The 23779-nt window shown below is 38.9% G+C and overlaps 1 protein-coding gene across 1 annotated transcript in view; it reads right to left on the bottom strand.

The window, feature by feature from the left end:
• Positions 1-23779, bottom strand: part of GDPD4 (glycerophosphodiester phosphodiesterase domain containing 4) — a 76102-nt gene that overhangs the window by 15858 nt on the left and 36465 nt on the right. The window contains exons 11-12 of the mRNA XM_023755924.1: positions 11586-11807; positions 10558-10712 (exon numbers count right to left, since the gene is read on the bottom strand). Coding sequence (XP_023611692.1) covers positions 10558-10712; positions 11586-11807 — 377 coding nt within the window. The remainder of the gene's footprint in view (positions 1-10557; positions 10713-11585; positions 11808-23779) is intronic.

The raw sequence follows: 23779 nt of genomic DNA on the forward strand, positions 1-23779 counted from the left end.
CCCAGATGGTGTGGCTCAGTGGTTGAGCATCGACCTATGAACCAGAAGGTCCCTGTTCGATTCCTGGTTAGGGCACATGCCTGGGTTGTGGGCTCCATCCCCAGTGTGGGGCGTGCAGGAGACAGCCAATCAGTGATTCTCTCTCATCATTGATGTTTCTATCTCTCTCCCTCTCCCTTCCTCTCTGAAATCAATAAAAATATATTAAATAAAAAGAAAATAAAGTAGGGAGTAGGGTCTATTCAAGGGGAAAAAAATCAGAGAAACTGTCCCTAAAAAGACGTGATGGCAGATATATTAGATAATGACTTTAAAACAACCATCTTAAAGATAATTAAAGAACTAAAGAAGATGTGGATAAAGTAAAAAAAAAAAAAGATAAACAAAATGAAAATATTAATAAAAGGACAAAAAAACCTAAAAAGAAACCAAAAACAAATTCTGGAGCTGAAAATACAGTAATTGAAATAAAAACCCGACTATTAGCATTCAAAGGCAAATATGAGCAGTCAGAATAAAGAATCACTGTATTTTATGACAGGACAATAGAAGTTAATGAGACTGAAAAAAAAGATTAAAGAAAAGTTAGCAGAGTCTGCAAGATCTGTTGTACACCATTAAACGAACCAATACATGAATTGTTACAATCTCTGAAGGAGAAGAGAGAAAGGAGCAGAGAAAATATCTGAAGAAATAATGACTGAAAACTTCCTAAGTTTGATGAAAGACATGAATATAAACATTGAAGAAGTTCAATGAATTCCAACTAAGTTGAATTCAAAGAGACCCACATGGAGACACATTTTAAACAAATTTTCAAAAGACAAAGACAAAGAGAGAATTTTAAAAGCACTAATAGAGAAGTGACCTGTCACATACAAGGGGTCCACAATAAATATCCGATCATAAACTTTGAAGGCCAGAAAGCAGTATGCCCACATATTCAGTGTTTTAAAAAAACACCTGTCAACCAAGAATCCTATATCCAGTAAAACTGTTCTTCAAAAATGAGGGGAAACTTGATAAATTCCTAGATAGACTAAAGCTGAGAACACTAGATCCTAGTTCATGGACACTAGGTCTGCCCTACAAGAAAAGATCAAGGGAGTCCTACAAGGTGAAATGAAAAAGACAATAGATAGTTATTGCTTTGTATCATTTGCTAAAAAGGGTTACACAAGAGAACTATGAACAATTGTTCCCAACAAATTGGATAACCTAGATGAAATGGACAAAATCCTAGAAACACAAAATCTACCAAGACTGAATCCTGAATAACTGGAAAACGTGAAAACCTATAAGTAAAGAGACTGAATCATTAACCAAAGTCTTCCCCAAAACAGAAGTCTTAAAACTGATGACTTCACTGGTGAATTCCACCTAACATTTAAAGAGGGACTAGTAATAACCCATTAGGATTGCTACGTCAAAAAAACAAACCAACAAGAATGTGAAGGATGTGGAAAAATTGGAACCCTTGTGCATTGTTGGTACAGCAGTTGTGGGAAACAACATGTCAGTTCCTCAAACAATTAGAATTACTATATGATCCAGCAAGTCTACTTCTGGGTGTACAGGCATATCTTGGAGATACTGTAGGTTCACATCCAAACCGCCACAATTAAGTGAAGATCTCAACAAAGCAAGTTACACGAATATTTGGTTTCCAAGTGCACATAAAAGTTATGTTTACATCATACTGTAGTTTATTAAGAGTGCAACAGCATTATGCCTAAAATAATAATATACACACCTTAATTAAAAAATACTTTACTGCTTAGTCCTAGCTGGTTTGGCTCAGTGGATAGAGTGTCAGCCTGCAGACTGAAGGGTCCTGAGTTTGATTCCAGTCAAGGGTACATGCCCAGGTTGCTAGATCCTCAATAGGGGGCATGCAGGAGGCAGCCTATCAATGATTCTTTCTCATCAATGATGCTTCTCTCTCTTTCTCTCCCTCTCCTTTCCTGTCTGAAATCAATAAAAAATATATTTAAAGATAAATAAATAAATAAATAAATAAATAAATAATTTTTACTGCTTAAAAAACTCTGACCATCATTTAAGCTTTCACCAGGTTGTAATCTTTCACTGGTGGATGGTCTTGCTTTGATGTTGATGGCTGCTGATTGATCAGGGTGGTGTTTCCTGAAGGTTGGGGTGGCTGGCAATTTCTTAAAATAAGACAACAATGAAGTTAGCCCCACAATTGACTCTTTCTTTCACAAATGATTTCTCTGTAGCATGCAATACTATTTGATAGCATTTTACCCACAGTGAAAGTTCTTTTAAAATTGCAGTCAATTCTCTCAAACTCTGCTACCACTTTATTAACTAAGTTTATGTAATTTTTTTGTTTACTTGTTTATTTGAGCCAAACTGTCGACAACTGTCAGGAAACAAAATCTCAAGGCATTGAGATAATGCTCCCAAGTTTATGTAATTTTATATATCCTTGCTTGTCATTTCAACAATATTCACAGCATATTCAGCAGGAATAGATTTCATCTCTAGAAACCACTTTGGTCATCTGTAAGAAATAACTCCTCATCTGTTAAAGTTTTATGAGATTACAGCAATTTAGTCACATATTCAGGCTCCACTTCTAATTATAATTTTCTATTTCTACCACATCTGCAGTTACTTCTTCCACTGAAGTCTTGAACCCCTCCAAGTCATCTATGAGAATTAGAATCAACATTCCAGTCTCCTGTTAATGTTGATATTTTGACCTCGTCCTATGAATCACAGAAGTTCTGAATCTAGAATAGTAGCTCCTTTACAGAAGGTTTTCAATTTACTTTGCTCAAATCCATAAGAGGAATCACTAGTTATGACAGCTAGAGCCTCATGAAATTTATTTCTTACAATAAGACTTAAAGGTCAAAATTACTCCTTGATACATGGACTAAAGAATGGATGTTGTGTTAGCAGCATGAAAACAACATTAATCTCATTGTACATCTCCATCAGAGCTCTTGGGTGACCAGATGCATTGTCAATGAGCAGTATATTTTGAAAGGGATCTTTTGTGCTGAGCAGATCTTAATAGTAGGCTTAAAATATTCAGTAAACCATATTGTAAACAGATGTGCTGTTATCCAGCTTTGTTGTTCCATTTATAGGGCACAGGCAGAGTATATTTAGCACAATTCTTAAGAGCCATAGGATTTTCAGAATGGTAAATGAGTATTGGCTTCAACTTAAAGTCACCAGGGCATTAGTTCCTAACAAGAGGGTCAGCCTGTCCTCTGAAGCTTTGAGACCAGGCATTGAGTTCTCCTTCCTAGCTTTGAAAATCCTGGATGGCATTTTATTCCAATATAAAGCTGTTTCATCTACACTAAAAATCTATAAATCTTTTGTTTAGTGTAATCGCCTTTATTATCTCAGCTAGATCTTCTGGATAACTTGCTGCTTCACTTTGCACTTTTATGTTATGGAGATGGTTTCTTTCCTTAAATCTTATGAACCAACCTCTGCTAGCTTCCAACTTTTCTTCTGCTGTCTTCTTACCTTTTTCAGCCTTCAAAGAATTAAACATCGTCCTTGTTCTGGATTAGGCATGGTTTAAAGAACTGTTGTGGCTGAATTGATCTTCTCTCCAAAACACTAAAAATTTCTCCATATCAATAATAAGGGTGTTTTGCTTTCTTATCCTTTGTGTGTTCATTTTTCCTTCAAGAACTTTTCTTTTGCATTTAAACTTAGCTGTTTGGCACAAGAGGCCTATCTTGGCTTTCAACATGTCTTCCTGACTAAGCTTAATCATTTCTAGCTTTTGATTTAAAGTGAGAGACATATGATTCTTCCTTTCACTTGAACATTTAGAGGCTATGATAGGATTAATAATGGACCAAACATTCCCATTAAAAGGCAGAGATTGACTGACTAAATATAAAAGCAAGAACCAATAACATTCTTTTTACAAGAGATGAATGGACTTTAAAGATGCAAAGCAGTTGAAAGATAAATGACAGTAAAAATAAGTATAATGCAAACACTAATTATAAGAAAGCTAGTGTGGTAACGTTAATAAAAGAAAAAGTAATCTTTAAATAAGAATTATTAGCAGACATAATGGACATTTCATAATGAAAGAATCAATTCAACAAGAAGACCTAACAATTCTAAATGCATATGCACCCTAATAAAAGGGTTTTAAAACATAAGAACAACAGAGCTTAAGAGAGAGATACACAAATCAAAAATCATAGTTGGATACATTAACACTCCTTTCTCAGTAACTGACAGATGAGGCATAAGTAGTCATTCACTTCTCTGACTGGTGAGTTTGCTCCTAGAAGAAAAAAGGCAGAAGACTTGATCTAATCTTCTTGTCAACATAATAACTACATCTTTTGTAAATATAATAATGACATTTACTAGGAAGAGAAGTATATCTATATATACATATAGATATAAATTTATTTCAGAGAGGAAGGGTGAGGGAGAGAGAGATAGAAACGTCAATAATGAGAGAGAATCATCCATTGGTTGCCTCCTGCATGCCCCCTACTGGGGATCAATCCCACAACCTGGGCATGTGCCCTGACCAGGAATCGAACTGTGACCTCCTGGTTCATAGGTAGACCCTCAACCACTGAGTCCCACCACCTGGGCAGGAAGCAAAGCATTATATATAGAAAATATTAGTTAAAGGATGCTCCTTGTTAAGTATTTCTTTATTATATACTAGAGGCCCAGTGCATGAAATTCATGCACAGAGAGGGTCTCTAGGCCTCACCTGTGATCAGGGCTGATCTTTCCCGGCTGCCAGCAGCCAGGCCCGCCCCTACCGCCACTGCCACTGGTCACCCTCTGTGTATGGGGTGACCGGTGGGGTGACTGGGGCCCTGGAGCCACCAGGGTCCACCACCACCCACCCCCAGTTCCCAGTTCCTCATTGGGCGATCAGAGCCTGCCGGCCAGGGGAGAGAGACTGAGAGGTTGGCCAGCAGGCCCCAAGTGATGATCAGGGCCTTTGGGTTGGGGGCAGCTCCTGTATTGGTGGTCAGTGTGTGTTAGCTGACTGGTCATTCCGCCGTCGGGTTGATTTGCATATTACGCTTCTATATATATAGATTTTGTAAGTAAATACAGAATGTAGATTTATGAGGCATGGGTCCCTGGAGGAGGTCACATAAGCTATACCACTTGCTGGGAGTATTAAATGGAGATGTTTTGTAACTCAAATGCGCCTCTTCTATGTGAAATATTCTGTGGACCTTAGGGTATGTATGTATCCAATAAAGGAATACCAGTGGAGCTGGAGTCAATGTCTCTGACTTCTTGTCTGAGCCTCTTCACTGCCCACTTATCTTTGAGATTAATAAGAAAGATTGATAGTAGGCAAGTTCTCTGATATTTGTCAGTTTGATCTGCAACTTAAGCCCTTGTGTTAACATAATAGAAAAAAGAAACAAGGAAAAATTCACTATGAAATGTTTGAAAGTCTCAACCAACTTAAACTAATTGACATTTATAGAATACTACATCCAGCAACTGAAGAGAGCACATTATTTCAGATAGTCATGAGAAATTCAGCAAGATAAATGATAAAATGGGCCATAAAACAAGTTTAAATACGTTAAAAAGTACTGAAATCATACAGAATTATTCTCTTATCACAATGGATTTAAGTTAAAAATCAAGAGGAACACAAAAATTTTTTTTTAAAGTTAACACACTTCTAAATAATCTATGAGTAGGATGGAAATTAAGGAGAATTTAAAATATTTTAAATTGAATTATAATAAAGACAATATATCAAAATTATTTGTGGGGTGCTATTAAAGCACTGTTTACAGGGAAATTTATAGCTTTAAGTGGTTACATTTGAACAGGAGATCTAAAATCAATCACCTAATTTTTTATATAGGTAAAGAAGCTACCTAATAAAAGAAAAGCAAATTAAACCTAAAGTAAATCAAAGAGAGACAACAATAAAGGTAAGAGTAGAAATCAATAAACAGGAAAACAAACATGCAAGAAAAACTAACAAAGCCAAAATTTGGTGTTTTGAAATGATAAATAAAATTCATAAGCCCCTAGCAAGATTGTCCAAGAAAAAGAGGGAAAGTAAACATTTCCAATATCAGAATTAGAAGTGATAGTTAGTTGTACATGCTGTGAATGTGCTAATGTCACTAAACTGTTCACTTTAAAATAGTTACTTTTATGAAATGTCACCTTAATAAGTTAGCTTTTAAAATTAAAAAAAATTCAAAAAACACTTAAAAATCCCACATCAGGAAATAAAACAGAGGGCATCTCTATACATATTAATATACTTTTGGTTATAATAATGTATTTAAACCAATCTGTCAAAATGGCAAGGTCACCATGTCATGTTACAATGGTCTGAGAGACTAGAAAGTGAGCACTGATTATAGAGAATGTATTGAAAATGTGATCATAATCCTAAATATCCTGGTCATAAATATTATACAAATACCAGTAACTGAAAGTACAACTGCTTAATTTCTTAAAATTTAGTGGTCCTTGAGGGGGATGTCTTGAAATAAAGTCCAACTCATGAATTTATTATCATCAGCTTTATATTACAGCTATATAGAAAAAGCCCCTCTTTTTCCTACTAGAATATGTGCTTTCCTTAAGGAAAAAGATGATGCCTTGCTTATGTTAACTTTTCAGAATAGGAGTCAGTATATGACCCCTCTTAATTCAGATGCCAGTTGGAACTATACTCATGTAACTATGGCCAATATATAAATTTAAAGGCACAGTGGTCAAATAATTTGGACTCTGGAATCTGCCAGACCTATATTTACTCAGTTTGGTCCCCTACTGACCAACTGTATGAACTTTTCCTCTTTAGAGGCAAGTTTCCTCACTTGCAAAATGGGGATCAAGATAATTTCCAGGACACAGCATGTAAGGATGGTAAAGATAAAGGTAGAAGCTAACATTAATTGTGTTCTTACATTTGCCCAGCATTTTGCCATGTGCATAATAAGAATTCCCATTTAATAATTTAACAATTCGAACAGGTTACTGTTATTCTCAATTTATAAATGAGAAAACTGACAATTAGAAACTTGTCCAAAGTCCTATGATGAATAGGTTAGGATTTGAAAAAGAGCCTGTGGTTTACCAACCACAGAACATGAACATAATAAATGCTCAATAAATAGAATCTATTAAAATTCTTTCTCAACTACTAAATTAATCTAAATTATGATTAGAAGAAAAGCAAATAATTTTAGAGCCATTTTCTCTTTTTAAAAAGTTAAAATTAGCCCTAGCTCGTTTGGCTCAGTGAATAGAGCGTTGGCCTGTGGGCTGAAGGGTCCTGGGTTCGATTCTGGTCAAGGGCACATGCTCAGGTTGCAGGCTTGATCCCCAATGTGAGGCATGCAGGAGGCAGCCGATCAATGATTATCTCTCATCATTGATGTTTCTATCTCTCTCCCTTCCTCTCTGAAATCAATAAAAATATATTTTTAAAAAAGTTAAAATTATAGAAATACATTCAAAATAGAGGAGTAGTTGGGCAAAGAGAAATCTCCTAATTAGGAAATAAAGGTAACAAAACTTCCAATGCTTAAAAAGAGACATATTTTATGTTAAACTATCCCACGGCCAAGAGGCAGGAAAAGCAGGAGCAGGAACTTAGGTGCATCCCACAGCTTAGTTCATGGTTTGAGATGCAGAAAGTTATCTAGGGGATTTGTAAAAAAGGGGATTTTGAGTATATATGATAACATCGCCAAGGAAAACTTTGTCTCTGAAACATTTAGAATTATCTGAAAAAAGTATTTTTAAATATAAGAAAAAGGGGATATGGGTTAAATTAATCAGTGATTAATAAAAGTTAAGTTTGAAAAAGTGACCATTTTATCCCAGGTGCTTTTATTTTTTAAAAGTGTCTCTAACCATTTATCCTATCTAATAATAGAGAAACATGGTAATTAACCATAACTTCGCTACCCTTCCCATTGGCTAATCAGGGCGATATGCAAATTAACTGCCAACCAAGATGGCGGCCGGCAGCCAGGCAGCTGAAGCGAACAGGAGGCTTGCTTGCTCCAGTGATGGAGGAAGCCAAAGTTCCCCGCCTGCCGCTGCCGGCCTCTGAGCTGCACTCTAAAAAACAATGTTGCAAATATAGAAGCTAAACAAACCCCAGAAACCTGCTTTCAGCCAGCCGGCCTCAGAGCTGGAGCTGTGCTGGGCTGCATATCTGGCGCTTTGGCCAGACGGGTCATGCTGTGCACTGACATCAGGCCAGGCCTTGAGATATGGTCTCATGGCTCCTTCCCAGCATGCAGGCCTTCTTTCTCAGAAGGCCCGGAAGTCTCATTCCAAATTTGGGAGACAAAAGACTGGAGAAAGTATAAATAAAGAGAGTTTCCTCCATATTGGGGGGGCCCAGAATTTGAAAGAAACATTTTTCTCTGGGCCTCCACAAAATTTAATAATAGAATGTAACTCTTCCAGTCAACGCTGCAGTTCAGCCTCTGCCTTGGCACGGTGCTGTAACTGTAGTCGCTGGCCATGGAAGTTGGCGCTGCAGTTTGGCCTCTGCTTCGGCAGGGTGCTGTAACTGTAGTCAGCTGGCCAGCTTAATAAAGGCTCTTAAATTTAAATTCTGAGTTGGTGGTCTATCTCGCTGAGTGAACCCATAACAGAGCTGCAACAGTGTTTCAATTATATAACCCAAACAAACCAGATACCTGCTTTCAGCAGCCGAGGTCTCAGAGCTGGAGCCGAGCCTCAGAGCTAAAGCCAGCTCTCAGTTCCAGTGACAGCCATAGAAGGTAAATAAATCCCAGAATAAAAAAAAAAAGGAGAGGTTGGGAGCTTCAGTCACCCGCCAGCCTGAAAATGGCCCTCAGCCCCTCACCCAGACCGGCCAGGCACTCCAGTGGGGACCCCACCCTGAAGGGGGTGTGACCAGCTGCAAACAGCCATCATCCCCTCATCCAGGCTGGCCAGGCACCCCAGTGGGGACCCCACCCTGAAGGGGGTGTGAACAGCTGAAAACAGCCATCAGCCCCTCATCCAGGCTGGCCAGGCACCCCAGTGGGGACCCCCACCCTGAAGGGGGTGTGAACAGCTGAAAACAGCCATCAGCCCGTCATCCAGGCTGGCCAGGCACCCAAGCGGGACCCCCACCCTGATCCAGGACACCCTTCAGAGCAAACCAGCGGGCCTCCACCCGTGCACCAGGCCTCTATCCTATATAGTAAAAGGTTAATATGCAAACTGACCCTAACAGCAGAAGGACTGGGAATGACTGGTCAATATGACACACACTGACCACCAGGGTGCAGATGCTCAATGCAGGAGCTGTCCTCTGGTGGTCAGGGCGCTCTCACATGGGAGGAGCTCTGCTCAGCCACAAGCCAGGCTGATGGCTGCCAGTACAGCGGTGGTGGTAGGAGCCTCTCCTGCCTCCTCAGCAGCGCTAAGGATGTCCGACTGCAGTTTAGGCCTGCTCCCCGCTGGCAAGTGGACATCCCCCAAGGGCTGCAGGGCTGCCAGAGGGATGTCTGATTGCCAGCTTAGGCCCAATCCCCCGGGGAGTGGGCCTAAGCCAGCAGGTGGTCATCCCCTGAGGGGTCCCAGACTGCGAGAGGGTACAGGCCGGACTGAGGGCCCCCCCCTCCCCCCCGAGTGCACAAATTTTTGTGCACCGGGCCTCTAGTATATATATAAAAGCCTAAGTGACTGAACGACTGAATGACTGAACGACTGGTGGACTGGTTGCTATGACATGCACTGATCACCAGGGGGCAGACGCTCAACACAGGAACTGCCCCCTGGTGGTCAGTGAGCTCCCACAGTGGAAGCATTGCTCAGCTGACATATGGGCGGCAGACGCAGGGCTCACGGCTGGCCACCGCAGCCCAGAGACCGCAGCAGACAAGCCTATTGAGCGGCTGCAGCAGCAGGCACAGCGGGGCCAGGATGAGCAGGAGCAGCAGGCAGCATTGGACTGCCAGTTTCGGCCGGATCCCCACAGGCTATGCCAAGGGACCCCACTGGTGCATGAATCTGTGCACTGGGCCTCTGGTATATTTATAAATGTGGTGGTTAATAATTTTAGTTTCTTCTCATGCTTGGCTGCTTTAAGTTTTTTAAATAATGATGTAGTAATGTTCTTAATTATGCCTTTTAGAAATCTGGCTATCTGAATAACAAAGCTATTCATGAGATACTGCAATCCTTCTGGTAATGACTTGAGGAAATAAACACCTCTCTGAGTTCTGACTTTTCAACAGTCACCTTATATGAAAACAAAAAATGCCAAGCATACAAAAACGTGTGTTCACTGATGAGAGATTGAAGCACAAAGAAGAAGAGGCTGAAGACTATGTTCCAGGGATATAATCTATACATGATAAATATTGGTTGGTAGAGGTGAGGAGGAAGAAATGAGGGAAGAGCAAGAAGAGGAAAATATGGGATTCCAAAAAGATAGCCACACACAGAATCCTGAGATGGGAAGGGGAAGCTAAGTAGTTTGGTTAGAATGCAGATTTTGTGCAAGTAAAGCAGTGCATGCCTAGAGAGGTGTGGTCAAACACTTACCTCAACCCGTTGTGGAACAACCTCTTGTAGTCAACATTTATTATACTGATATTTTCTCTTTTAAGTTCAGCAACGGGATCTAACCGGCCCACATGCTGAAAATTAGGAGCTCTCCACCTCACATAGTCCCTATCAAAACCAGGCAACCAATAAACCTGTAAGAAGAAACAGGAAATTTTTCAGTGAACCATCAGCTGTCTAGGTACAAACAGTTCCCTGTACAATAGATGAAGCCCCATTCCAGCACTGGTGGCAGTCTATAGGGAGCAGAAGGAGATTTTAGCCTTTGGCCTGATATAGTCTGATAAATTCTTACAATGGGGCTTTCACCAGGGTTGTTCTGCAGTTGAGTTTCCTCAGGTAATATAATGGGTCAAGGGCCCATTGTGTCACACTAGCCAAAGTGGATGAGGGGCTGGCAGGTGTGGATGCAAGGTGGGAACCATAAACATCTCCTCTGGCTGATGATGCTAAACATCATCCTTGAGAGGGCTCATTATGACTCATCTGTGCAAATAGTTCCATTGGTAAAAAGACCCATTTTCCCCGACTCATAGCACTCTTCTATATTCTGAGAATTTAAGAGATTTGGAATAATTGACTACCCCAATGCAGAGAGTTCCTTCTGAGAAACATGATGAACAAATCTATGCTCAAGTAAGACCCAGCTTATTCATTCATCATTAATTGAAACCAAGTCCTCAATGCATTAGTGTACCCAGGCCCTTTCTAATAGTTCTACTTTGGTGCATGGTACAGGTCACATCAGATGGTCATTACACTGCTGATATTTCATTTGGTTTGGAATAGCAACAAACCTCAATGTTTCCCCCCAGTGAAATAAATATAAGTGAGTCATTCTTAGGTTGCTTCATGTAATGTATAAGCAATAATTTCCATTTCTAAAGGGAGCAAATTTATTTAAGGATCCCAGAGAAGATCTGTAAGATAGGGTAAGTTCAACTGCTATACTCTGGGACATGCTACCCACCTCCCAACCTCTACCATAAATACTGAGATAGACATACCAAATGTTGCTCAATTTTAGATTTAAGAATCACATCTACTACACGACGTACATATGTACTTCTGAGAGGATGTTTTGGTGGAGGGCCATTAAGATCAAATATCACATATTTATTTGTCTTCCGTGCAATATCCAAATAATCACTTAGTTTTGGAATCTTCTGACTTCCTGCTTTTTCTTCATCAGCCTCTGATAAGGGTTTCATATTGTAAAATGGCTTCTTCTAAAAATAAATACATCAGAGAATACATTGGCTCCTATCAAAAGCATTTTCCAATTTTCCTGCTATATGGCCCTACCTCCATGTTGCTCCATTATCATTCAACACCAGGCCCTCTGAAATACTGGTAATGCCAGGAGGAAATAAACAACTGAAATAAGAGTTACCAAGGAGAAAAATAAAATATAGACTCCAGCTCAGCTGGTGTGATGCAGTGGTTGAACATCAATCCATTAATGAAGAGGTCCCTGGTTCAATTCCTGGTCAGGGCACATGCCCCAGTTCCAAGCTTGATCGCCGGTCGGGGGCATGCAGGAGGCAGCTGATCGATGATGAATATTTTAAAAATAGAGACTCCATAGCTAATTATGGTATTTGGAATATTTTTATCTATATCAAAGACCCTGTTGTATTTGCACTGAAAGACCTTCATGTTCCTGTCTTAACTTTCCTTTTCAGACTTTTTTCTATAACTCAAGGTATCCCTTTTCAGTTGCCCTGGCTTCCAACATTTGCTCACACTGTTCTAGAAATAGGCTTTGGGCCCTAGCTGGTTTGGCTCAGTGGATAGAGCTTTGGCCTGCGGACTGAAGGGTCCCGGGTTCTATTCCAGTCAAGGACATGAACTTTGGTTGCTGGCTCAATCACCAGTAGGGGCTGTGCAGGAAGCAGCGGATCAAAAATGTTCCTCTCTCATAGATGTTTCTCTCTATATATCCCTCTCCCTTCCTCTCTCTCTCAAAATCAATAAAAACATTTTTAAAAAAAAGAAATAGGCTTTGGCTTCAGACTGAATTGGAGTCAATACCAGTTCTTATTACTCATTTGCCTTCTTTGTCATATTCACCTGTTAAAAATCCTACTCTCAACCTGCAAAGCCCAGTTCAAATGCTACCTCCTTCACGAAGCCTTAAATATTCCTGAACTAAAATGATTTTAATAGTGTTAAAGTTCAATGGCCCATTTTTGTGCCCCTGTATTTGGATGTCTCATTCTGCCTTCTATAGTTATCTGTGGATATCTTAGACCAAATTCAAAACCTGGCTTCATATGCTTCTTGCTGTGTAATTGGTAGAACCATTTAAATTCTCCAAGTCTTCATTGCCCAAACCAGAAAGTAGAGGAGGGGGTGGGGGGGTGGGAGGGGTAGGGGGTGGGGGTTGCGGGAGAGGGGGGAGGCCAGGTAAGCTATCTACTTCAAGATTATTCTGAAAATTAAATATGATAAAATATGTACAGGGTCTACGACAGCCGTGGGCAAACTATGGCCTGCGGGCCGGATCTGGCCCGTTTGAAATGAATAAAACTAAAAAAAAAAAGACCGTACCCTTTTATGTAATGATGTTTACTTTGAATTTATATTAGTTCACACAAACACTCCATCCATGCTTTTGTTCCGGCCCTCCGGTCCAGTTTAAGAACCCATTGTGGCCCTCGAGTCAAAAAGTTTGCCCACCCCTGGTCTAGGAGCATGTTCAGTACATAGAAAAGTGCACAATTCACTTAGTTCCCTTACTCTCTACTGCCTCAACTGGAATGTAACTCCCTCACAGCAGAAACTGTCCATTTTTCTGTGCAATACACAGCATTTCATTCTATACCTCAGTCCATACATGTATTAGCTATTTAAATATAACAGATGGCTGTTTTTATTATCCTTTACCAGTTGTAGATTATTTGTGGGTGAAGTCAGTGAAGCAAGCAGTAGCCACCTCACATTTGTGTAACTCAACCTCTTTCTCTCTGCACAACTTTATCTTCATTCTCATTCTCACCTTTTCTATTTCTTTTCCTTTCCTTGACCTCTTTAACAAGCCGCCCTTTCTCACTTTTCTCTCAGGAAATATACAACCACATTTCACAATATCCCCATGCTAGACTGTAAGGCAGATCACAGAAGCTGAATTAAACATAGTCTATATCTGAGCGGAGGTCTACAATGAGGGTTTTCTTCAGTCTCAGAAAAACAGAAATTTGCTTTAGGATTCAAGATTTTTTTTTTGTTTTTTTTTAAAATATATTTTATTGATTTTTTACAGAGAGGAAGGGAGAGAGACAGAGAGTTAGAAACATCGATGAGAGAGAAACATCGATCAGCTGCCTCCTGCACATCTCCTACTGGGGATGTGCCCGCAACCCAGGTACATGCCCTTGACCGGAATCGAACCTGGGACCTTTCAGTCCGCAAGCCGACGCTCTATCCACTGAGCCAAACCGGTTTCTGCTCAAGATTTTGTTTGACTCTACACCCGATCTAGACCAACTGACTCATTTAAATATTAAAATAACAGTAGGCATAGACCAAGGTGGGATTTACATGATTAAACTGTGCATAATTTTTTTAACTGTGTTTGAATGGGAAAAAGGAATAGGAAATGCACTCTAGAAAGACATTTATGAAGCCTTTCCTTTAAGAATAAATTGGATGAAAATTCAAAATAGCAAAAATAATAAAGATTAAGCAACAGGAGAGTTTAAAACTAGATTCCAGTAAGCTTTAAGTGTTATTATGGGGTAGAACTAACAGCTGAAGTAAATCAAGTCTCTTTTTTTATACATAAAATAGGTGACTTAGTCAGAAAAAATAAATAGGAATGGGATGATGCCTGTTTAGACTATCTCCAAATTGTGGGTAAACATTTTTAAAAGCTTAGAAAGTAACAAGATAAAAATGAAAACAAATTTCCAGTTCTCCACATAAAATACCTAGTTCCTCAATTAAAAACAATACTAAAAAGGTCTTTGGTTCTCTAGGCCTATGCTTAGAATAACTGCAAGTAGATGGTTCAGTGGACAATCCAATGTGTCATATTGATTAAAAAGTAGGACAATTATTCAAAATCTGCCAAATGACCCTACTTAAAGGAAAACATTACCATTCAATCAGCAATTTTTTAGAACTATCTGTAAATATAGATGAAGAATAATATATATATTTTCTTGTTGATACATAAGCCACCGCCTTTAAAAAAAATTTATTAACCCAGAAAATGAGATTGTTCAGAGCACTAAAACCATTGAAGTAGTGGGAATGTCTAACAATCCCAAGTCCTTTATATGTCCCAACCTATAACTGTTATTTTGAGGCCACTGTCAGAAACACTCCTTTCGCCGAGACCGGTTTGGCTCAGTGGATAGAGCGTCGGCCTGCGGACTGAAAGGCCCCAGGTTCGATTCCGGTCAAGGGCATGTACCTGGGTTGCGGGCACATCCCCAGTAGGAGATGTGCAGGAGGCAGCTGATCGATGTTTCTCTCTCATCGATGTTTCTAACTCTCTATCTCTCTCCGTTCCTCTCTAAAAAAATCAATAAAATATATTTAAAAAAAAAAGAAACACTCCTTTCTTCTCTATGGCACTTTCCTATAAATTTCATCATTAGAAATCTACTTTGTAAAAAGCACCACCAGAGAATGAAAAAACGGCAGCCGAATAGACAGATGTGTCATGCACCTCATCCTGGAGACAGACTAAAAATGCAACTAAATCGGAGAACCACCACCCGGCATTAACAAATTAGACACAGCTGAGGAGACAATTTACAACAAGGAAGGGCAGAGGATGCCTGGAGAGCGGTAGGAATGGGAACATGGGCTTAAGAGGGGAGGCTGGCCAGCTGGCCAAGAGGGCGAGGAGGAAGCTGTGTTGCACCAAAGCCACATCCCTTGGAGACAGGTGTAACATCCAACTGTGAAAAGGAAAAGCCACATGGCTGCTGTCTGCCGGGGAATCTGGACCCAAGACCACAACCTCAAAAGGCTGCACTGCAAAAGGTGGCCCGAAAGGCAGCCCGAGGTGGGGAGAGAGAAACATGCAGTTTCGTTGTTGTGTTGTCTTTGCTTTTTTTCTCTAAACACAGAACACAGGACTTTTCCATTGCAAACACTCACCCGAGGCTTCAGGCTTCGGCTCAAGGAGAGAAGCACAGACTTGAGGTGCCTGAGAAGAGGCTGGGGAGGGAAGCAGGGCAGGGAGATGTGACCAGGAGTCCTGCAGTGGGACATTCTTAAGATTCTGAACCAAAGCGGCCATTTCTCCAGAGAAGACTTAGCCCCGCCCAGTAACCCCAAGGCAGGTAATACGGCCTACCATGCCCTGCATTCTGAGCTTTACAGAGGAAACAAAGGTAGAGGCCAAGCTTATAGGTCTGAATAGTCCCAAGAGCTCTCAGTGACTGCATTAGAAGAGAGGTTATCTACCCCACTATTCTAGAACCAGACTGATAAAAACTCCAGATTGCCAGTGGTCTCCATATAAGGATCTCTGACCAACCAAGGCCAGAGTAATATTTTGGGCCACTCGCAGAATAGTAGCTCTGGGTCAGGAATAAAATATCCATCTTATTCCCTGAAAGTGAAACAGCATCAACCCCACCTAAAGCTCTGTCAGAAACAGATGCTTGAGTGATTAAGACTGACAGCTGGCAGACAGGCAAAGAGGGCAGACTGGCCCCGCATGTTTGCAGCCAAGGCCTGTAGAGACAGACATGAGCAGAGGACCTGTGGATCGCTTGGAGCTTCAAGCAGGGTGCTAAAAGCCAAAAGACAGTGACTAACTGTGGCCAGCACCTCAGTACCTAACAGGAAGCCCAGAATTAGCAGAAAGAACAGATAAGTGGAGTCCTAAACCAACTCCTATGGGGCATTAAAACTCAGCTGAAGCAGACACTTCATTTTTTTATTTTTAAAAAATTTTTAATTTAATTTTATCTTATTTTATTTTTGATTTTTTTTACTTTTTTGCGCCTTTTTCTTCCTCACTTCTACTTTTTCTCCCATTTTTTCTCCTTTCTCTATTTTAGTTTTCCTCTTTCCTTTCTTTTTTCCCCTTTTAAAAAGTGGCTCTTCTTTATCTGCTTTTGGATATTATTCAAGTCTCTGTTGGTTTATTCATATACCCAATTTCCTCTTTCCTCCTCCTACTCCATTTCCCCTTCTCTTCTCTTTTTCTTCACTACTCAATTTTTTATTTTTTCTCTTTTCTCCTCCCAATTTCTTAACCTGCTTCACAACCTAAATTTAGGCTTATCTGCTGTCTCCTCTATTCTTTTCAAAAAAATTTTTTAAATTGTTTCTTCTTGTCTTTTCATTTTTCTCCCTCCTCTATGCTAAACCATGGTCCTACCCCTATTTATCCAGTTCCTTAACCTTATTTTCTCTATTTAAGCTTTGCATCTACAGATTCCACCCCCCCTTTTTTTCTGGCTGTTTTTTGTTTGTACTTTTTGGTTTATTTGTTTTCTTGTGTTTTCTCCCCATATTCTTTCTTTTTTTTCCCCCTTGCTAACATTCTTGCTCTCTTTTCTATTTCCCAATTCTCTTTTTTCTGGTGGTCAGTTTTATTGGGGCTATGGGTGTCTTGTGTTCTGTTCCTACTGCCTCATGTCTTGTCGTGTTGTATTTTGTGCTGTTTGGTCAGCGCCTCCACAATGGTTGGCACGATGTGGTTGGGAGCGAGCCACATAATCAGACACCCTGAGAAGAGACTCCATCCATGAATGGGACAATAACATTCAAGACCCAACTACATTAGGAGAACCCAAATATCTTAAGCAGGGGACCCAGCCCAGGAGACCTGAAAGTGTGCACCATTGAGTCCCAAAAAACATCTACTACATAAGACCAATTCAAAAATCTGGGAGGCGTAGCAGTCTAATCTAATACATAGAAACAGCAAAAATGGAGAAACAAAGAAATAACCCCCAAACGAAAGAAAAGGAGGAATCACCAGGAAAGAAACTGAAGGAAATGTAGGCAAGCAATTTGTCAAAGAAAGAATTCAGAGTAATGGTTACAAAGATGCTCAAATGTCTAGATGAGAAATTCAACAACATGTGTAAGAATCAAGAGGAAAAGAAGAATCATACAGCTGCAATAAAGAACACAATGGAAAATTTCAACAGTAGACTAGAAGAAGCTAAGGACTGATTCAGCAAGTTAGAAGACAAGGTAGAAAAAAACACCCAAGCAGAGCAGCAACTGGAAAAAAAATGTAAAAGCAGGAGAGTCTAAGGGAACTATGGGACAACATGAAATGAAACAACATCTGCATAATAGGGGTACCAGAAGGAGAGGAAGCTGAGCAAGGAATAGAAAACCCATTTGAAGGAACAATGACAGAAAACTTCCATGACTTTGGGAAGAAAAAAGAAGCACAGAGAGTCCAAAACAAGATGAACCTCAAAAGACTGACACCAAGACACATTGTAATTAAACTGGCAAAAGACAAAGTAAGAATCTTAAAGGCTGCCAGAGGGAGACTGAAAGTTATCTACAAGGGATCCCCCATTAGACCATCAGCTGATTTCTCAGGCCAGAAGGAAATGGCGTGAAGTATATAAAGTGATGTGAAGCAGTGGACTGAATACAAGAATACTCTATCCAGCAAGGCTATCATTCAAAATTGAAGGTGAATTCAGAAGCCTCACAGACCAAAAAAAAAAAAAAAAAAAAAAAAAAAAGGCTAAGGGAATTTATTACCGCCAAGCCAGCAATGCAAGAAACGCCAAAGGGATTGTTGTAAAAAGAAGAAATAGAAAGGAAATAAGGAATATATACATCAAAAATAAAAATGGTAATAGGTACCTATCAATAATAACCTTAAATGTAAATGAATTAACTGCTCCAATCAAAAGACATAGGGTAGCTGAATGGATAAGAAAACATGATCTATATACATGCTTTCTATAAGAGACCCATTTCAGAACAAAGGACTCACACAGACTGAAAGTAAAGGGATGAAAAAAAAAATTCAGGCAAATGGAAATGAAAAAAAAAAAGCTGGGGTAGCAATACTTATACTGACAAAATAGACCTCAAAGTGAAAGCTATAACAAGAGATAAAAAAGGTCATTCATAATACTACAGGGATCTATACAACAAGAGGCTATAACCCTGGTAAACATATATGCACCCAATACAGGAACATCTAAATATATTTTAAAAAGCTTCTGGAGCATATCAAGGGAGAGATCAACAGAAATACAATCACAGTAGAGGACTTTAATACCCTACTGACATCACTGGATAAATCTTCTAGGCAAAAATTCAACAAGGAAACAGCAATCCTAAATGACATTCTAGAACAGATAGAACTAATTGACATCTTCAGAACATTCCACCCCAAAGCTACAGAATACACAATCTTCTCAAGTATATATGGACCATTTTCAAATATAGACTACATGTTAGGACACAAGCTAAGTCTCTACAAATTCAAGAAGATTGAAATCATATCAAGCATCTTCCTGGACCACAATGGCATGAAATTAGAAATCAGCTACAATAAAAATGCTCAAAAAATCAAACACATGGAAACTAAATAGCATGCTATTAAACAATGAATGGGTCACCAAAGAGATCAAAGAAGAAATAAAAAAACATCCTGGAAACAAAGGAAAATGCACACACAACAATCTAAAACCTATGGGACACAGTGAAAGCAGTCCTAAAAGGGAAGGCCTCCCTCAAAAAACAAGAAAAACTGGCAATGTTTTCTAACACTGAAACTTAAAGAATTAGAAAGAGAACAAGAAGAAAAACCCAGAACAAGTAGAAGGAAGGAAATAATAAAGATCAGAGCGGAAATAAATGACATAGAGACCAAAAAAAACAAAACTAAACTAAATAAAACAAACAAACAAACAAAAAAACCCCAACAACAACAACAAAAAAACACAATAATATGAATAAGACCAAGAGCTGGTTCTTTGAAAGGATAAACAAGACTGATGGACCGTTAGCCAAGCTCACCATAAAACAAAAAGAGAGGACCCAAATAAACAAAATCAGAAACAGAAGAGATGAAGTAACAACTGACCCCACAGAAACACAAAGAAATATCATAAAATACTGTGAATGACTTTATTCCAACAAATGAGACAACATGTATGAAATGGACATATTCCTAGAAAAATACAACCTTTCAAAACTCAATCAGGAAGAATCAGAAACCCTGATTAAGTTGATGACTACTGATGAAATTGAAGCAGTAATAAAAAAAGACTCCCAGCAAACCAAAGCCCTGGTCCAGATGGATTCTCAGGGGAGTTTTACCAAATATTCAAAGAAGAACTAACACTTCTACTCCTCAAACTATTCCAAAAAATTCAAGAGAAGGAACACTACCACACTCTTTCTATGAGGCTACCATCACTCTAATTCCAAAACCAGATAAAGACACAACAAAGAAAGAGAACTACAGGCCAATATCCCTGATGAACATAGACACTAAAATCCTCAACAAATTTCTAGCAAACCAGATCCAGTAATACATTAAAAAGATCATACATCATGACCAAGTGGGATTTATTCCAGGGATGCTAGGCTGGTACAATATTCGCAAATCAATAAATGTGATACAGCACATAAACAGATTGCAAGACAAAAATCACATGATCATATCAATCGATGCAGAAAAAGCTTTAGATAAAATCCAACACCCTTTTTTGGGAATAGAGGGAACATATCTCAACATAGTAAAGGCCATATATGACAAACCTACAGCCAACATCATACTCAATGGGCGAAAACTAAAACCATTTCCCCTAAGAACAAGGACAAGACAAAGATGCCCTCTTTCACCACTCTTGCTCAACATAGTTCTGGAAGTCCTGACCACAGTGATCAGACAAGAAGAAGAAATAAAAGGAATCCAAACTGGAAAGGAGAAAATAAAACTCTCATTATTAGCAGATGACATAATACTGTACATAGAAAACCCTAAAGACTCCATCAAAAAACTACTTGATTTAATAAATGAATTAAGAAACGTAGCAGGATATAAAATTAATACCCCAAAATCCACAGCATTTTTATACACCAACTAGTAGCCCGGTGCACGAAATTCATGCACATTAAAAGGGAATTAATTGCCCTAACCGGTTTGGCTCAGTGGATAGAGCATTGGCCTGCGGACTCAAGAGTCCCAGGTTCGATTCCGGTCAAGGGCATGTACCTTGGTTGTGGGCACATCCCCAGTGGGGAGTGTGCAGGAGGCAGCTGATTGATGTTTTTCTTTCATCAATGTTTCTAACTCTCTATCTCTCTCCCTTCCTCTCTGTAAAAAATCAATAAAATATATTTTTTTTAAAAAGGGAATTAATTAGCGGATTTGCCCTTTCTCTATAATAGAAGTGTGAGAGATGAAAGGAAATTAGTAAAATATATATGAAAATAATATATAAATTTGTTAATAAATAAATAGTAACAAAAGGATATAACAACAACACAGAGGCATGATATGAAAACAACAAAAACATGACATAAAAACAACAGTGATGTAAACAATGACTGATAAAGTTATTAAACTTATTCTAATATCTTCCTATACACCACATTAAGAGTGAAAACACTTTCAGAGTGCTTGACTAATTTCCCTTGTGATGAAGTATTTAGAACTTTAACTGTAACGTCACATGCTCTTCAAATTCGAGAGAAAGCAACATTTAACTGACCATGTGTGAAAACGGTATCAGGTAAGAATATGCTGGCATCAAGGGAAACTGTTGTCAAATCACTTTAAATGGGAGGTCAGTGTCAGATGGGGACAAATTAATTCTTGGAATCAGAACAGCCTCTCCCTCTGCAGCTCCTGTTAATACTTCAGCTTAGATAATGTTAGGTCATAATCTTTTGATAATAAATCTGGTACCATTACAAAGATCCCATTTACTATTGAGATTTCTCAATAGCATGATGATTGCACCCACTTTTAATTTTAATTTATGACACAGCATTCCCGAAGGAGTAATACTATTTAGAAATTCAATGAGAAAATTTTCCTTTTCAGCATCAACTGTGGAATCAATGGAATCATCACTCAAATATGTGTAAAAATCTCCATTGAGTATATCCAAATTTTCTTCATTTAATTTTTGAACATGTTCATGCTTTGGACAAAGAATTGCATGTTTAGATATATTTTAATATTTTCTATAGCAGTGGTTCTCAACCTTGGCTGCACATTAGAATCACCAGGGAATTTTTTAAAATCCTGATTCCTGGGCCTCATCCTCCGGAAATTCTTTCTTTTTTATGGGGTAGGGCCACAACATTAGTAACAAAGAAACAGAATTTCTGGAGGATGAGGCCCAGAAATCAGGATTTTAAAAAGATTCACAGGTGATTCTAATGTGCAGCCAAGGTTGAGAACCACTGATCTATAGATACAGTATTTCCAAAGGTAGCTTCAATAATAGATCCATTACAAATCATTTCACTTCCATGCTCCGCCCTAAGGGCTGGTTCCTGCCTCCAGGAAACAGCTGGAGGAGGGCGCAGCCGTTTCCAAGATGACCCTTGCAGGACTGCCTTCCTTCCAGTTGGTTGCAGTTCTGGCCATGATGTTACACCCAGGGTTTTTATATAAGTAGATAGTGAACTCTCAGAAAGAAAAACTAAAAAAAAAACCCAAAACAATCCCATTTACCATTGCAACAGAAAAAATTAAGATACTTAGGAATAAACCTAACAAGGAGGTAAAAGGCCTTGAAAACTATAGGACATTTAAAAAAAAGATAGAGGAAGATATAAACAAGTAGAAGAATATACCATGTTCATGGATTGGTAGAATCAACATCATTAAAATGCCCATACTACCCAAAGCAATCTATAGATTCAATGCAACCCCTATTAAAAATACTAATGACATATTTCACATATACATTCTAATGGAGCATCTCTAGTTTGTATGTGTCTATTTATTCATGTATGATGAAACATATAAGGAGCCTGCATACCACAGACACCTGGAATATCAAAGTGATCCCATTATTTTCACATATGAATCAGCACTTATAGGCCAGGTACTCCTATGAGAACACGTTTTCTGAGGCGATACAATAATTACAAATTTACTTGCAACTATCCATTCATTAAAAGAATGAACCTGAAGTGAGTAAGTCCTTCCTTACATAGTTCTTTACTTTTCACTATTTTTTACATGAAAAAGGATCAAATAAGTCCTCAGGATGAACACCAAATATAAATAAAATTCCATTTCATCCTCAGTGCATAATCAAAAATATCTTAAGATTTATTTTCCCAGTTACATAATCACCTGCTAAGAGGACTATTTCCACAGTGGATCCCTAGAGCATGTGCTCTGCTGCCACTGGTGCTAGCGATATACAGCCTGCTGCTGTCTGTCCTGCTCTGAGGTTTATTTTCAAAGTCAAAGTCTCAAGTTAGTGTATCTGATTGCTAAAACCTCAGTCACATGGATTCCCCTGCACATATAATAAGCTGAAAAATGCAAGTTGTTTTGTTTTCTTTAATCTATCTTGAGAAGGCAGTCTTGACTTTTATCAAATGCAAATCTGACATTTTATTTTACTTACTTTAAATTTTTCCAAAAAAATCTTTAACTTATTATTTAAGCATTGCTATAATTTCCTCTCAACATGTTTTCCCAGATTATTCTCCCAATCTATCTCCCACCTACATCCATACCTTTCTCTCTCGCCTTCCCTCCATTATTCCCTTCCTCTCTTTCTTACACACACACACACACACACACATATTTCCTCTGGCTCGAGTATACTATTAATCTCTGAAACACACCAACACACCACCATCCCTGTCCATAGTAATGATCTTCCCTCAGCTAAAATGATATTTTTCCATAAAATATCTCAGGTAGAAACATTCACTCTTACCTCAAAATTACACTACACACAACACATGCTTTATATTTTACCACACTTTTATTAGCCTATACATCTCCTCCTTCCAGAATCCCTAACCCATGCATCAGACTGAGTAAGGAATTGTTCATTGTGCTTCTGAGCAACCTGAAGTTAACTCTAGTTTAGCACTTATCACAATGTATTGTAATGGCCTGTTTCTTATACTGACATGTGAACTCCATTAAGACTATGTGTGTTTATTCACCATTGTATTCCACCTATATAGTACCCAATAGGTACTCAATAAATATTTGTTGAATAATAAGAAGATGAAATCAAGAATAAACATG

The sequence above is a fragment of the Myotis lucifugus genome, unplaced genomic scaffold (assembly GCF_000147115.1).
Source record: "Myotis lucifugus unplaced genomic scaffold, Myoluc2.0 scaffold_86, whole genome shotgun sequence".
Taxonomy (NCBI): Eukaryota; Metazoa; Chordata; class Mammalia; order Chiroptera; family Vespertilionidae; genus Myotis; species Myotis lucifugus.